The sequence below is a fragment of the Arthrobotrys flagrans genome (genome assembly GCF_004000055.1).
Source record: "Arthrobotrys flagrans strain CBS H-5679 chromosome Unknown unitig_0, whole genome shotgun sequence".
NCBI lineage: Eukaryota > Fungi > Ascomycota > Orbiliomycetes > Orbiliales > Orbiliaceae > Arthrobotrys > Arthrobotrys flagrans.
The window spans coordinates 6,458,965-6,475,901 of record NW_027137550.1 but is presented as its reverse complement, the minus strand read 5'-3'; the positions used below and the strand labels follow the sequence as shown (position 1 = coordinate 6,475,901).

At 47.6% G+C, this 16,937-nt stretch overlaps 4 protein-coding genes across 5 annotated transcripts; 2 read left to right on the top strand and 2 right to left on the bottom strand.

Moving 5' to 3' along the window:
- Positions 1-473: 473 nt before the first annotated feature.
- On the bottom strand, positions 474-6,364 carry DFL_004909 (uncharacterized protein; the record flags this gene model as incomplete). The annotated part of the gene is made up of 4 exons (XM_067634085.1): positions 474-578; positions 640-758; positions 823-3,871; positions 4,058-6,364. 4 exons carry the CDS (start codon positions 6,362-6,364, stop codon positions 474-476), a joined length of 5,580 nt encoding a protein of 1,859 aa, XP_067492189.1.
- Positions 6,365-7,441: 1,077 nt separating this feature from the next.
- DFL_004908 (uncharacterized protein) lies at positions 7,442-7,919 on the bottom strand (the record flags this gene model as incomplete). The annotated part of the gene is made up of 2 exons (XM_067634084.1): positions 7,442-7,829; positions 7,879-7,919. 2 exons carry the CDS (start codon positions 7,917-7,919, stop codon positions 7,442-7,444), a joined length of 429 nt encoding a protein of 142 aa, XP_067492188.1.
- Positions 7,920-9,146: 1,227 nt separating this feature from the next.
- DFL_004907 (uncharacterized protein) lies at positions 9,147-10,262 on the top strand (the record flags this gene model as incomplete). Of its 2 annotated transcripts, XM_067634083.1 has the most annotated exons (4): positions 9,147-9,435; positions 9,512-9,544; positions 9,631-9,990; positions 10,051-10,262. In XM_067634083.1, the coding sequence occupies 4 exons, from the start codon at positions 9,147-9,149 to the stop codon at positions 10,260-10,262; spliced, it is 894 nt and encodes a 297-aa protein (XP_067492187.1). The 2 variants fall into 2 exon arrangements, with proteins under 2 accessions (XP_067492187.1, XP_067492186.1); XM_067634082.1 differs by having other exon boundaries at positions 9,147-9,549.
- A 2,356-nt stretch (positions 10,263-12,618) lies between these two features.
- On the top strand, positions 12,619-16,477 carry DFL_004906 (uncharacterized protein; the record flags this gene model as incomplete). Its single annotated transcript, XM_067634081.1, has 4 exons — positions 12,619-12,720; positions 12,785-13,388; positions 13,458-15,990; positions 16,060-16,477. 4 exons carry the CDS (start codon positions 12,619-12,621, stop codon positions 16,475-16,477), a joined length of 3,657 nt encoding a protein of 1,218 aa, XP_067492185.1.
- Between the last annotated feature and the right edge of the window lie 460 nt (positions 16,478-16,937).

The following is a 16,937-nucleotide window of genomic DNA, read 5'->3' as shown; positions in this document are numbered from 1 at the left end:
TATTCCAGCAATAATATCAAAAAAAATCCCGACTCCTCTTTTGTTCTTTTAGTCCCCAGACGTATATGCGTGTGCATTTGCATATTCATGTGCCTCTTTTTGTTCGTATGAATGCCCATAAAAAAATATATAAAAAAAGGTTGACTCCTTACCGTGAAAAGTTATCGCCACTCTAAATGCAAGAAAGATACCCCATCCAGAACGCCCCGCTGAAGCAAACAGACGAAAAATGACAACCAAAATCAAAAGAAGATCAACAATAGAATATGTTACAGTTAAACGAGAGACTCCTCGAAAAGCAAATCCCAAAACTCAAAGGGGTATAAGTAAAGCACATAAGATGAAAGAACGAAAAAGCAAACGAAAAAAGTGAAAGACGAAAAATAAAGAAAGGGAAGAAAAAGAGAAAGACTGTGTTACTCTATTGCGGATGTACTCGAACGATAACACTCGATACTCTGACGCCGATGCCATTATTCGTCAACCCCGATAGTGTCACGGTCCTTATATCTGGACACAACAGAGTGAAGTTTGGGTATAAGCTCCTTGATTCGATATGGCTTGGACAAAACATCATCCTAATGAATTACCGTAAGTAATGAATTCTAGTCGGGATTTGGAAAAAAATGGGTTTCTTACCATCCCAGCAGCAAACATCCTGTCAATCTGCGCTTGTCGGGCGTTCGCTGTCACCGCAATGATCGGGATATGACCAAGAATCGACCCTTCCGCCTGTAGCTCACGGATTTGTCTAGAGCCTGTTCCAAGGAAGGTTAATTACCTGTGTGATAATCAACTAGAAGAAGTATGTTGTTCACTTACAAGTCAGGCCATCCATCACTGGCATCTCAACGTCCATGAGGACAAGCGACAACTCCTGCGCATCTTCCCGCGCATCCTTCCAATAAACCGATTCTTTGATCTTGTCCAGAGCCTCGACGCCATGGTTCGCCACGTAGGTCGTACATCCTAAGTTTTCCAAAGCCTTCCTCAATAACTTCTGATTGACTAAATTGTCCTCAACAATGAGCACTTTATAATCTAAGGTTGGATTCCCTTTAGAAGACCTAGAAGGCTTAGGTAACCGGGGTCTGGCAACGTTGAAACCCGAGTCGTTGATCGGGCTTGAGAGTGCGGGTGAACTTTGGCTGCCATCCCTTCGTTTCGAAGACCCCGTTGGTCGAAGGACAGGTGCTTGCGGAACTTCAACTTCAGGCCGTGAACTCCTTCGGCCCTTGATGTAAAACGAGAAGCAACATCCCTTCCCGGCTTCGGATTGAACACCAATTTCACCAGATTGTAAGTGGACAAGCTCCTTGCAAATAAACAATCCCAGCCCACTGCCACCATACGAAACTTCGGTCTTCGCAGTAGCCTGACTGAATTTCTGGAAAAGATTCTTCTTCTCCGCTTCGGTGAGGCCCTTGCCGGTATCTAGCACGGAAAAGGTAAGGAAGACTGACTCGCCATCGCCCCAATCCGGACCTGTCGTAAGGTCGGCTGCCTTTCGTGTTGAAGGGAAATATACTAGCGAGTTTTTCTTGTCCTTCGACGACGGTCGTTTGACTGAACCTCCCATAGTGACAATAATCGATTTGGACGGCTCGGTTCGCAGAAACTTCAAGGCGTTGGTCAAAAGATTGATCAAAACTTGCAATAACCTCGCAGGGTCCAATTTGACCCAATCGACACCGAGTTTCTTGTAAGAATCGTCAATCTTAAATGCCATTTTGGTTTCACTAGATATGGCTTCTTGCTCAAACATCTTGAAGGCCCTCTCGACCACTGCGACCGGCTGAACATCGACCGGCGTGACAGTCAACAAAGCAGAATCGAGCTTGCTCATCGTGAGAATATCGTCAACGACCCGCTTTTGATGGAGTGCGCAAAGGGATATTGTCTGGGCGACATCGATACTTGACTCAATATCTTCTAGTAAATCCTGGGACGATGCAATGTCCCTGTACCTTTCGAGAGATCCAAGGACAGCGTCTGCACCTTGAAGAATAGCGGAAAGTGGATTTCGCATTTCGTGGCTGGCCATATCGACAAAGTTATCCTGCTGTCGCTTCAACTCCACAACCTCCTCCACCCGGCGCTTTTGAAAGTCCTCTGCAAATTTGGTTTCCGAAATGTTGGTAATCGAGCCGAAGACACCTAGTAACATGCCGTCGGAATCAAGCTCCGGACTCGCAGAAAACAAGGTCCATCGGTCAACCTGTTCTCCTAAGTGATTTAGAAGCATCCATGGAGTCTTCCACCTAAACTCCCACGTCTTCCTCTTCTTCCCATGGATGACCTCGTTCCAGTTTGCTTCGGTTTTTGCCGCATCGCCGGGGTGTACACTTTCTAGCCAACGGGAAACGTCGATGTTCTTTGGATGGCATGAGATCTCCGAAAACATGTCGTTGTAATAGCTGATCTTGCCTTGGAAATCTGCGATGAAGACACCAACAGGCGCAAATTCTGCTAGGCGAGTGAACTTCAATTCCGAATGCTCCGCTTCCTTGGATTTTATGGCAAGTTGGTGTGATAGCTCAAACCTGTCCAGCGTAGCCAACCTCACAGCCCTCTGAGCTCGTCGGATCTCCTCCTCATAAAGGACAACGCTCGCTATTGATGTAGTAAGTTGTCTCGTCAAAAGCTGAATGAAGAGTCTATAGTCCTCGTCGAACGGGCGTCGAGGATTGATCCCAAGGACAAGGAAACCAAGTGGTGTTTCGGAGTTCGGATTGATTTGACAAACAACCGCAGATGTGCACATATCGTCTGAGAAACCCTGGACGTCAATCCCATCCATCAGATTTGCCGGCAAAGTCCCAGATTCCACGTTCAAGAAGATGTTTCCCTCAATCTGTAAGGCTTCCCTAAAAGCGACCGAAAAGCCTTCGGAATTCGATTTGAGATCAAGTATCGCGGGTGCCGCCGGATGGCCTTCTGGAACACCAATTGCACCTTCTAATGAGTATACCCGCGTGTTTGATAAATTCGATGCGTATGAAGACGAAACCTCACTATCCGTTGCGTCGGCTTTCTTACAAGAATACAGCATGGCGAACGGCGCGTCCCAAGGGTTCATCTCCAGCGCCGCCAGAACATGCTCCCAGAACGACTTTATATCCCTTGCGCTCCCACACTTTTCACCAACCTCTCGCAACGTAAGCATTCGTCGTTCAGCAATGACGCGCCGTGTTTTCTCGAATGCAGGATTGTGCAATCCGATCGTCGTCCCATCCTCACCAATGATAGGACATATCGACCAAGAGAAATACGTTTCTTCCCGGAACCCATTTCGAAGAATAAACAATCGATCGTCCTCCTTGTTTGTAGGTTTGCCGGTTCGGACCGCCTCCATAAAAAACGGTTCGATAGATTCCCAGATTTCGGACCAGCCATCTTTGTAATTTTTCCCAAGCAAAGACGGATGCTTCGCGCCGATCAAAGGAACATAAGCTTCGTTATAGACGATCGAAAATTCGGGTCCCCAGTACATTGCTGCAGGGTGTGGTGATGATAGGACCAAGTTGACCATGGTGCGCAAGCTCTGGGGCCAGTTTTCAATCGGTCCAAAGCCGGTCGAAGTCCAGTCTACCGCCCTTACCAACTCAAGGTGCGGATCTGAAACGGCCTCGGGCGGAAGCCGGCTCCAGTCGAAGAATCCGTAGTCGCTTGGCAAGTGTGGACTATACACTGTCGAAACCATAGGATCACTGTTTGCTTGGACAATGTCATCACTGACATCCATCTCTTCGGTTTGAAATTTACTATATTCTCCGTCTTCATTTCTATGAAGCTCTTTGGCTCGAGAAGATTCCGGTGCAGGAGTGGAGGGAGGGCTAATAACCATGCCCGAGTCCATCTCATTCGCAACCTGAGTATAATAGTTAGGAACGGTTATAGCTTCAAAGTACGAAGACCCCGGAACAAGTTCAGCATCGCCGTCGCTTGCTCGCCCTGTACTTATGCAACCGGACGTGGAGCACATATCGTTGAGTTGCCCTATAACGCCGATGGAAGGAGTTCCTGGATCTGTAGTAGAGGGCTGCGCATCGCTTACTAGAGTAGTTGCATCGTCTTCATCCCGGAGCGATTCTCGAATTTGTGCGGCCTCCATAGACTTTTCCCAAGCATGGGGAGGACATATTTCCCCTTTGCTTACGTGGACCTGGCTAGTAGTCGTAGAGGGTAAAGGAACACCGCATATGATAACTATTCTCGAACCGTCCGGGCAGGTGAACGCATTCTGTGTCCACAGGATTCCATCAGGACATACGTACGGTCGACATTTACCATTTTTGGTGCTCGTATTTGCAAACGAACTAGATATCCAACGATGATACCGAGGATCTGTTATATTAAAGGTTGTTCTATGATGCCCTAGCTCAACAAGGGTTGTGGAAAATGCTGCATCTGGGAGGATAGAAGAAAACGCATCGTTATGATAAACCACTTCTAGTCTAAGTTCATGAATTGTCGTCGACGATAGCTGGGATTCTTTAGTGTTGGTCGTTGAAGCGGCCCCCAGTAAAAATGTCGGCCTGGGGTCATTGGCAAGAACTTCAAGCAGTTGAACACTCTGAAGGTTTTCAGGCGGCGAGTTTCTGATCGGCACCGCCAATGACTTGAGAAGTTGTGGAGAAATATCGGTAGGAGGAGCAACGGTGGACGGAACAGCGCTAAGTTGTGACCTGCTTTTGATAGGAATAGAAAAAGTCTGAACACTTGGAGCAAGAACCATATCGTATACTTGACAATAGTCTGAAGATTGTTTTTCCCACTGCTCACGAAGGGCGTCTGTGAAGAATGTTGGCTGCACGGGCGATGCACTGATCGATTGAAGTGGAGAATAGAATTCGTCTGCCCCTCCAGCCGGTGTAGAGTAAGATCTTTCTTTGAATATAGCAGGTCTAATTGGTGAAGGTTGTACAAGATGGGGTTGCTGTTCGGGAGTATGAAGTGATGCCGAGGAAAGAAGTTCGGCAGCAGAATTTGCAGATAACGAGTGTGAGTGTGAGTGTGAGGGACCCTTACGAGAAGCAGCAGTGAGGGTAGAGGTGGAGATAGAGGTAGAATTGAGAGGGTTAGAAAGCGGAGAAGCAGGGGTGAGGAAGTGGATCTCTGGAAGGTCGTAGCCGAGACGTCTCCTTCGTTTGTGCAAGTGATGATCGTGATGATTGTTATTGTGAATATTATTGTTATTATTACTACGGTGATGGTAGGCTGAGGAGGACGAGCTGTTGCTCAAAGAGTGACGGTGGAAGCCGTTGGGATTGGCATTATCAGCATCGCGGTTCGGATTCAAGAGTGACGATGACAACGGTCTAGTATGGATACCACTATTAGCAGTGATGGCTTTGGTAGTTGGAGGTTTCGCATGCGGAATATGCTTTGGGGTCAAGGCACGAAAAAGACTGGGCGGCAACCGAGATGCTGAATAACCTCCAGATGCTGATGACAACAGGGAGGCATGTGCGTTTGTGTGAACATGTTGCCTAGGGAAACCTAAATTTTGACTCGGGACAATAGCAGCAACAGGCCCTACAATCCCTCCTCCGTAGCAGGAGGATACCACAATCGGGCCGGAGAGCAACATGCCATCATCATCGACCGATGCGTGCAAGATTGCTGGGATCGGCTGTTGTGGTTGTTGGGCCAGACCGAGGCGACGGCGGCCTGGCTGATTGCCCAGAAGTTTCCGATCTCTGACCCGCCGTCGCTGCTTTTCCCTGTCGGCTGCATTTGCATTTGCATTTGCATTTGCATTCGCATTTAAATTCCTACCACCGACGCTAGTGCTAGTACCGCCACTAGTGATATTGGTGGCTTTGGCTCTGGTTACTCGGGCTCGCCCATGTCGGTGGGCTACGGCTGAGTCGGTGCAGCAGCCATGCGCCGACGACGATGAATGCAAAGAAAATGACGACGATGAAGACGAAGATGTATATCCCGAAGACGGACCGTCCGAAGTATCGTCGTATTCCTCCTCAGCTATTCCCTGTTTGATTCGGTCGTTGTTGTTGTTATTGTTGTTATTGTGTGTGTTTGCGTGTGAATTTGCAGCTTCCTCTTCCCATTGGTCGTCATTCTTGTTGTATTCAGCCGAGGTGAAAGAAACAACGCTGAGCTTTCTCGTCCGGTTGATCGTGGCAGCAGCAGCATCATGAAAGTCGTCGCCTGTGGGAATAATTTCAGATAGAGTTGCAGTCGAATTTGAATTCGAGTTCGAGGCTCCAGCTAGATGGGCGATGATGTTGGCAGTTGGATCATTACTGCTTTTCCTGGAACAGGCGGCACTAGAGCTGCTGTAGGACAACTGTCTGTTGCGCAGGTCCTGGCAAGGCTCTGCCATACCTGATCTGATCATTTCTATCGACAGGAAGTATCAACAGACAAGAGAAAAGAGAAAATACGGCACCATGCAGGTGGCAATAATATACAAGGAAAGAGGAATATTAGATTCTTGAGAAGATAATAGAAGATAAAAGAGATAAAAAAAAGACAGCTAGACGATAGATGGAAAGAGCAGCTATAGGAGAGCGGCCCTATAGGATAACTCCCAAACAAGAACCCCAAGCACAATGACGACTGACTTCCTGCACCCGTCGAAAAAATAATTTTTAATTTAATTTGAAAAAAGAACTAAATCCCGAAAAGAAACAGAGAGAAAAAAACTACAGAATAGTCTGGTTCCATTATTTTCCCTTCTCCTTCCAAAGGCCTGGTGAATTGAAGGTTTTCTGGTGAGCCAGTCGAGCGTGCTTGCATGTGGACATGGAACATGGAATAGCCATGCGCGGGCAATCAGCATTCGAGCATCTTTAGCTGGATTCGGTCATACCACTTGATGGTCCAGACCGCTATCGACTCCGGTCTTCAGGGCCGTTCAGGGTCTTAGGAATGCTTCGGGCATGTCTTTCCCCCTCTAGCCTGCTCCACGTAGCCGGATCCAGAATTGCCTGGCCTGGGCATTTTTTATTTTTTCTCATGTCTTCGGAAAATAGGCTCCACTCGAGCTAAATCTTAAAGAATATCGATTCTTGCTTCCATTGAGAGCCCCATTTTCCCATTCTTGCATCCAAGCCTCTGATTCATTGGCTCCGATTTGTTTGCACTTCTGCGTTCGCGTACTGTGCAGACTGCTAACTCTAGAAAGTAGCTTAGCTTGGCTAAGAGGCTGGTGGGACTCCTCGCTTCATCATCTTCATAAAAATGTACACTGCATCGACAGAAAGAGAGGGGAATTTGAATTATAATATTAGAAATTAAAATGCAAGGAATCGACGCTAAATAACGGGGTCCCAAAAAGACCCGCGTCCAGAACAAAACGCCGATATACCATGACATCATAGAGGATGCACGCCCAGGCTCGCCTCGAACCAGTAGCGAAGCCGATGGAGATTCGAAATTGGGAAAAAGAAATATAAAATGGAGAAGAGCAGAGCTATGTATTAGCTTGTCCTTGAAGCTTCATAGCTTTAGGCCGCGAAGGAAGCTCCTGAGCTTCTGCACTTGGCGGCTTGTACTGTTGTAGCCCTCCGGATATCGTATATGGAGCTCCATAGAATTGGCGATTGCCCAGCTGTCCATTGAACCGTGCCGCAGGAGGTTGCGGAGGCAGTCCTAGCTCTTCATAGCGGCGTGCTCTCTGATTGAAAATAAACCTGCCAATACCAACCCCTATAAGCAGGGCTAGAATAGCCCCGGTCACAATGCCAGCTATAGCTCCACCGCTCAACGGGGGAGTTGCCGACGTGCCACTATTTGGTTCAGACGTGACGGTCGAAGCAGGTGCGGTCGTGGTTGTCGACCCGGCGCTACCACCAACCGGCCTAGTAGTCCCAAATACAACTTCCGGGATCAATTCCGCCCTAATCTCACATCTGACTAATTCTCGAGTCTGGTTGAGGTTTGCCGCACATCTCGTGAGCTCTTAGGGTAAACAAGATTAGAGCGAGCAAAATCCTGTCTGAATCCGGTACAGAACCAAAGTCTCGGATTCTAGATTTTTCCATCCGGAGAGAGTGCGGAGTACCCGGACAGCATGCATCGGAATTACATTCAACGCTATCAGGGGTCCCGCAAGTACTAGCGACGTCGACGAAGCATGATTGGTGCTCGGTGCAACAGAAGCCATAGCCAAAAATGGAGACGCATTTGGGACGGGCCTCGTCGGGAATGATGCCTTTGATTTTACCGTCAATATATACATACATACATACATACGCACACACATAAAACATACAACTCCTTAAGCACTTGGGTATACAAAAGACGCACAGCAAAGGGTATTGCTGACGGAGTTTGGCTGGCAGATTTCGGAGTATCTGCCCGGGAAGGCTTGATTGCAAACATCGGTAGAATTGTCGTTCTGGCGCTTTAGCAGCACCGCCTGCTGGAGAGTCGGATAGTTATAGGAGATGCCATTAATGTTGGGGGACGTCGCTGCAGACTGCGAGGCCAAGAGGAACAAGACCAGTACCAGACGCATGGATCCGTGCCAACAGCAACTATGTATAACCGATCTCGGGATGAAACTGGAGAGAACCGCCATTAGCTAACTTGATGGCCCGTCCGTTCTCCAGCTTCAAGTTGTAAAATGTGACAGAGCTAGTTAAGTGGTCGCAACCTGTCGTCACTAAAAAATTAACCGTCGTACAGTGCCTAGGTAAGTAGACACCAAAGTATGAAGGTCGAGTTCCTATACTAGTGCGATGCAATGGTGTTTGTTATTCGCTGTTCGCCGTTGCCGTTACATGGTTACGATTATTGTTGGTTCTACATGCTACAGACGAGAAGAGTAATATAATTTGCATTGGCCAGCCTGCTATTCTGGGTCGTTCTCAGCCTCTCTCTCTCTGGATCACTCTCTCATCCCCTATTCCATCCAAGTTCAAGTGCTGACCTACTTAAAGTACTTAAGCGGTATATTCTGTACTGTAATCGCTTTGGAGGTTTCATTATTTTTATATTGATCAGACGAAGTATATAAGCTTGCTTCGATTCCCCACATTTCATCCCGAACGTTAAGCAAGTTAAAACGGTATGTCCTGTACCAGGACCAGGACTTATGCCCACCACCACCATCATATGATCCGATTAGCGACCTAGTTGAGACCGTTGATTGTAACCCACACAGATCAGAAGCGATGATTCGCACCTTTACCCAATCCCGCTTCCGCCAACTCTACCTCCTCCTCGTCCTCCTCGTATTCGTCTTCTACTTCCTCCCGTCATCACCAACTTCCAAACTAAAAGCTCTTGACGTCCCTCCCACGCGAGCGTATCCTCCACGCGATATTGTGGTCGCAGCGCTGAAACATGACGATGTCTCCTGGATCGACAAGTTTTTAGCGGAATGGCAGCCACAAGTCTATATTACCGATGCGGCGCTGTATTTTGACGAGACAAGCTTGACCGTACCGAGGAACAAGGGTCGTGAAGCGAATGTCTACCTCACCTATATTATCGACAATTATGACAAGTTACCCGATTATATGGTTTTCATTCATAGTCTACGCTATCAATGGCACAATGAAGATCCAATGTATGGTTCGTCACACTCCTATAATTGCTCGAGTAACTAAATTGTCCTATTTCCGACCGTATATTGATTAGAAAATTAACTCGCAGATGGCGTCCCTGTACTTCGCAATCTCCGATTATCCTACATCGACAGGGTCGGTTTCGTCCCTCTTCGCTGCACTTGGACCTTGGGTTGTCCTTCCGAGCTCAAGCCTACAAACCCGTTCACAACTCGAGTTGACGATCGTTCGCATACTGAAGAAGTATACGCCGAGGCATTCCGACAATTATTTCCCAACATGACAATTCCAGACGTCGTAGGCGCGGCGTGTGGTGGACAATTCGCACTGACGAAATGGAAGGTCCTGGAGCGTCCGTTGGAGGATTACGTGCGATATAGGCAATGGCTGATGGATACGCCATTGCCGGATGCGATCAGCGGGAGGGTCTTTGAGTATTCGTGGCACAGTATGTCCTCAAATTATATGTTCAATCTCGGACGAGCTTTTTTACTAATTGTTTTTATAGTCATGTTCGGGAAACCATATGTCAACTGCCCGCCAGCCAAAGAATGTTTCTGCAATGTATTTGGACTATGCGACTTGGAGTGTAATTCAGAGGGCGAATGCGAAAAGAGGTACATGCTACCCCAGTATGCGACAATGCCACCTGGATGGCCCGAGTACGGGCCTGGGACGGACGGGTGGCCGGAAGTAGGATGGGCGGATGGGAAGAAGTAGTGACTCGAGTTTGATTTTTGGCCTTCACAATTGGACATGGATTTGCCATATTTGGGGTCTGGCGTTTTCGATTCTGTTTGGTTCGCTAGCTGGGCTAAACTAAAACAGGGCAGCATACTCTTCATAATGGAGTCTCAGAAGGATGGACAAAATGTGTATACTTCTTATTCGATTGATCATAAGCAGCAAGATAATATGAGATCCGTCTCGAGCCTCTCTAAAAATCTATCAAGCGTCATGTAGATGCAACACCAACAACGCAAATATTAGGACAAGATGCTTTGAGATTGTCGTCCTACTCGGTTTTGGATCCTATTTCTGAAATCCTCAGAGTCTTGAGGCCTAATCCTCCAAATCTTGAGACTCCAATGCTCGCAGCGCTGAATGGCTCCGACAGTGTGGGATATATGTAGGACATTAATTGGGACGAGACTACCTAGTCTGGTTATCTCGTAAACCAAATGCTACTGCGGAGTAGTTAAGCCGGTGCGTAGTTTTTCGCAAGTATTTATCTCCTGCACTCTCTCTATATAAAATAACCGTGGATCTGCTGCTAGGCTAGTCATTTCGGCATAGTCTAGAGCTTTGGGATTTGGATCCTGAAACACACTTAGGATGGTTTGGTTTTGGTTTGGGCGTCCGAACACCGAGACCTGAAGTCCTACACCTAAACTACAGGTCAATGATAAACCAGACTCTGGTCTTGTAAAAAATGTATCGCGAGCTACGCACTCAATCGAGGACGCCGCAGAATATTCAATTGCTGTAAAATTACAGGTAGGAGCCTCATCGGTCGTTCTTCGAAATACTCTGGGTTTTGGGGCCGGCATTTTAGGACGAGGAGCATCCAAATGCATTTTTACTAGGCTCCGCAATTGAGGCTCAAAAGAACATCGAATATGTGATATAGCAAGTGCTTCGACCTCGTCAGATTTTAAGGCTCTTGTTTTACATAGTACATGCACTAGCTGCGAGGCGACAGCCGCAGGGATCTACGGTTGATCGAAGTAAAACATTCTAATTGACATGAGCATCAGCATTTCGAGCGCGCGAGGCCGAAAGGATGCGCCCTGCCACGGATGGACCACATGTGTAAGTACATGCCGATACCGTGATATTTTGTAGATCAACCACGCGGGTGCAGATAGTTGAGGATTGTAATTTCTGGCGAGCCGTTTCTATTTGGCAAGCCAGCTTGGGCAAGGAGGAAAGAAAGGAGAGGGATCCTGGGAAAGTAAGTTGTATGGAGGAACTTGATTAAAATTTTTTGTGAGATGGTAACGTTCAGTAAACTGCGGCTCTGCGCGGCTCTTTTTTCTGTATCAAATGTAAAGTTTGGAAATCGTGGTTGCATTGAATCGAATCTGGTGAGACAGAGTTTCGTGTGTACTCACGAGTTCATCTAGGATTTAGAAGGGAAAAGACCTCGACTTCCCAGTTCTCGTATCGACAAGGACAGAATTACGTATCTTCGAATATATTCAAAATGAGGCTATTTGACCGAGGCGCCGAATTTAATGTAATTGCCACAGGCATTACGCCCTGTTTGGAGATCGCTCACCTGAGTACTCCCGTTTGCCTTTGGAACAACCTCTTGTTTTCGTCGATGATCTGCTTGGGATACGGAGGTCGTCGGGATCGAGTTAATTCTCTCTCATATATGCATGCTATGGCCTCAGCTTTTAACTAGAGATATCATCATACGTCGGCTGGCGGAAGTTCGAAGGATTAGAATGATAGCTAGAGGCTGAAAGTGCAAGGTAGCTGCAGTCGTCTGACCAAAGATCAGAATGACAAGGTCTAAGCTTCTCGAATTCGACTAAGAATAGGCTAGCCGGGATGTCTGTGAGTAAGTACATAGCTGGGCAGTGGTGAACCCTTGGAATCGGACCCTGCAAGCCCTGCAAGTACCTGTATACTTATGGAAGAGTATAACATTTAAATGTCCGTGTCCAGGTCTTCTTTAGGGAGAAAGAAGACAGGATTGAATTCAAGATACCTTTATAAAAAGGTTAATGCTTTTGCCCGCCCTTCTTCTTCTTTCTTTCTCTTCTTTTCCTTCTCAACCCCCCCTTCGATCAATCAATCCATCTCTTTATCAACCATTCAATTGATTTTAATACCTTACCCAACCCCCTATCGATATCGATTATCGACACGAGTAAGTAGGTAATCATCACTATCTTGAGCTTCGGGTCATTCTTTCCGATCGAGTTCCATCGAACCTCAAGTTTGGATGTGAGGGCCCACTTTTATTAGCGAAAAAGCCCCAATTTCCTATTGCAGCATTGCATTGCATCGCATCCCCCTATCACCATCTTTCATTGTCATCTCCATCCTTTCGAACCAAATCACCATGGAGGGACAACAGGAATCTCCCATATCCGGAGTAAAGCCAACAGCCACAGCTCCAAGAACCGTTCCTCCCGGGCAGAGTCTCATCGCAGAGCGACGCAGGGTAAGCTTAACTGATTCTCCTTCTTCTTCTCTACCATAGCATTTTGCTGACCTGCCGAAAACAGAGCAAACCCGATATTGTTCTGCGATCCGAGATCCCTAGAACTAGCTCTGGACCAGCTGAAATCACCACACCCGTATCTGCCACCTTTCGTCCGAGAAGCGATTCTCTCATAAGCGTCGAACACTCGATTCCAGAGCTTCCTCTCGAAGAATCTCTGTTATCGCCCGATACCAAAGACCCTCCTCCTGACTCCCTAGGCCCAACACATGATGAGCTCGAAAACAGACCTATCGAAGCTCCCCTTACCAAATCTCCTACAATCGAGCTTCCTTCCATCATATCAACTATTCCGGTGAAGCCTCTGCCCGAAATAGTAAACGAGCCACAGGCGACCATCTCTGCGGCTGATAAGGAAACATGGGATCGGACACTGCCACGTGTGATTCGTGGTATTGTTTCTATCAAGGCAACAACCGTTCGGCCGTTCGATACTGAAACTGCCGGTGACTACACGGCAACTGGCTTTGTAATTGACGCCAAGCGTGGCCTCATTCTCTCAAATCGACATGTAGTCTCACCGGCGCCGATCACGGCCGTTGGTATCTTCTTCAACTATGAAGAAGTCAAACTAGCACCCATTTATCGAGACCCGGTCCACGACTTCGGTAAGCAATGAAACCGTGAAACATTTTTCTCTCCAATTTTATGACTTTGCTGGACTAAACGTTTTAAAGGGATTTTCCGATATGATCCGGCCGACCTTAAGCATATTACGGCGACGGAGATCCCACTGAGGCCCGATTTAGCCCGTGTTGGCCTCGATATCAAGGTCGTCGGTAACGATGCTGGTGAGAAACTGTCTATCCTTGGCTCTACCCTGGCTAGGCTGGACCGACCCGCTCCGATCTACGGTTCTGATATGTATAATGATTTCAATACATTTTACTTTCAGGCCGCTAGTGGTACTAGTGGAGGTAGCAGCGGTTCTCCTGTTTTGAATGTACAAGGTGAAGCTATAGCTCTCAACGCCGGAGGCAGTCGGTCGTCTCAGTCTAGCTTCTACCTCCCGTTAGATCGTGTTGTCAGAGCGGTTGAATTGATTAAGCGAGGGGAGCCTGTTCCTCGCGGAACTTTGCAGACCGAGTTTTTTCATCAGAGCTATGACGAGCTCAAGAGGCTCGGCATGTCCGATGAAAACATGATGGCTTGCCGTGAGAGAAATTCTGAGGCTACGGGGCTTCTCACAGTCCGCATGGTGTTGAAGGGTGGCCCAGCTGCTAGCCCCCAGCCGACCAACGCTGCGAACAATACGGAAGAAGACCCTAGCATTCCTATCAAAGGCCTTGAACCCAGTGATATTCTTCTCACGTGTAATGGGAAGTATATTACTAATTTCATCGGGCTCTGGGAAATTATAGACGAGTCAGTGGACAAGGAAATTACTTTGGAGGTGTACCGTGCGAAAGTCCTCCGAAAGTGTACCCTCAAGGTCCAAGACTTGCATAGCATCACTCCTGACCGTTTCCTCCACTTCGGAGGCGCCATTTTCCATGACGCTTCTTACCAGGAGTGCAGGTGGTACAACGAGGCAATTGGGAACGGAACCTTCTGCGCATCTTCGGGGTTCATGATGTGGAACTCTTATTCTCGTGACTTTCTTGTCACTAAGGTTGACGGGAAACCCACTCCAAATCTCGAGGTGTTCATGCAAGTCATCAAAGAGATCCCGGATTATAAGCGGATACAGTGTATGACAAGGGGCCTCGGTAAATCCGATGACCAACTCTTAATGGTTGACGTAGATTGGCATTTCTACCCTGCCAGCTTGTTTGTCCGAGATGACGATAAGGGTGTCTGGAGGAGAGAGGACATTTCGCCTCCAGCGGCTGTTGAAGATGTGAAGACTCTTGCGCCTCCAACTGTAGATGGTGAGACGGATTCCGGTATCGACGTCGAATCAGTTCCTTCGTCGCCGCAGCCCCCAGAGACGGATGCTGCAACCCCGGGCCCCCAGGACCCTAGCCCACAAATAGAAACCACGGACGAAGATTCAGACGAGGAAGAGGAAGAAGATACACCCCTGGATGTCGCTATTGAGGAGCTTAGGTGCTCTATGGCCTACGTCCGATGTTTCCTCCCACATACAATTTACGGCCATACCAGCAATCAGAGCTACAGTGGTGTCGGTCTCATTCTGGCCGTAGATCCCATTCCACTCATATTCTTCGACCGAACTTGTATTCCTACCGACATGGTGGACATTCGCCTGACTATTGCTAACAAAAATATTGCCGGCCGTATTGTCTACATGGGCGACTTTGTCCTCCTCACTTTCGATAAGACCCTCCTTCCAGAGGGTAGCAAGATCCTCATCCCAGAGTGGGATCCCAAACCCCTGAAGGTCCGCGAGTCAGTCAAGATATTCGGCTTGACCTCGGATCAATTGCTCAGCACGAAGGAAACCACGATCAGCTCCATTGGTACGAATTCGAACACCTGGGCATGCAATCCACCTCGTCACAGATTGATAAATACAGAGAATATCTCAATCGCAGAGGGGGCCTCCTGCTGGGGTGGAGTGATCGTTCGTATGGAGCAATTAAAGAGCATCAAACCAGGAGAAAACATCAAGGTTGCTGCGTGGATGATGACTGTATCGTCGCAATCGAGCGGAACTGATTCATACTGGACTCAAGGTATCGATATGCATCGTTATGTCCTCCCCATCGTCAGAGAGATCGAGGAGAAGAAGTTAGCGAGATACGATCACTCGACCTGGGATTTGGGTTTCGAGTTTTCGGACGCGGCGTTGCCGACAGTCTCAGCCATGGGATTGTCGCAGAAGAGGTTCAACGACTTCGTCAAACAGGCCAAGAAGATAAGAGGCGTTGCTAGGCCGTTGATAGTTGAGACGAGGATGCAACCCCCAAAGACGACGCTGACGGAGGAAGAGGAAGCGAACGGCCTGAAAGTTGGTGATATATTGTTAGAAATCGATGGTAACCCGATCTACAAGGTTGGTCAACTTACCGAGTTCAAATTTGAAGGAAGGGAGACCGCGTCTGTTTTGGTATTGAGGAATAGTCAGGAACTTTTATTGAATGTTCCGGTTGTGAAGAGCTGGCCAAATACTGGCGATCGAGTGATTCAGATCTTCGGGGCGATAGTGCACGCTTCACATGCTGCTGCAATCGAGCAAGTCGCCAAGACGGCCAGAAACGTCCCGTTGGATTCTGAGGGACTGTATATCTCTGGTGTAAGCTATGGGTATGTTCTAGAAGCCCCCTCTTGCTTTCCCTTTTATTTGAGCTGTATCACTAATGAATTTCATACCAGGTCTCCTGCTCTCGACAAAATGCGGCCTACTTTCTGGATTTTGTCGATTGATGACCACCCAGTTGCTACCATTGATGATGTCCTTCAACTCGCACGAGAAAGGAAGTGGGCACAGGGCGAGTATGTTCGCATCAAACAAGTCAATCGGGTTGGGATTACTAGCATCGCATCCGTAAAGGTTGACGATCGCTTCTGGCCGTTGTATCAGTGGAGGATGAACCACGAGACTGGAAAGTGGAAGATGACAAAGGAGACTGGGTTGCAATACAATAATGAACTCTCTAACAACGGAATGAAGCAGTTCAAGGACAAGGTTGTTCCATCTCCTGCTTCGTCGGAGGGCGTTCAAATCACCCAAACTGTTTTGCAGGAGAACAAGGAGGCACCGTTGGTAGGTGAGGCAGTTGCGACTGTCTAAGTGACTTTAACAAATTACGAATGATGGAGATTCTGCAGATAGACGATATAGAGGAATAAATGTTGGTTTCTCCTGCAATATGTGAAAAAGGGGAAGAAGGCTAGAAGTGTATGGGTTTGTTACTCTGCTCTGCCTTTTTGTTCCTGGATTCTTTCTTTCCTACAAAATTGCTTTCACGTCTGCAATCCTTTCCATTTTGCCTTTTGATTTTATTCTTTTGACACATCCTTTCAGGGACTACTGTACAGTGGGGGATGGATAAACTGGGGGTGTATATTTTTGTTTTTTTAAAAAATTGCTTTCCTGTGAGCGTTCACCGGCGATTTTCGATATTTCTGGGAAATGGATGGTGGTGCGTTTGGTGCGGTTACCTAGATTTACCTTTCTTCTTACTAGGACAGATCTAGGGAAGGAAAAAAAATTTATCATCTCGACTCATAATCAAGTTGTTAATCAATCT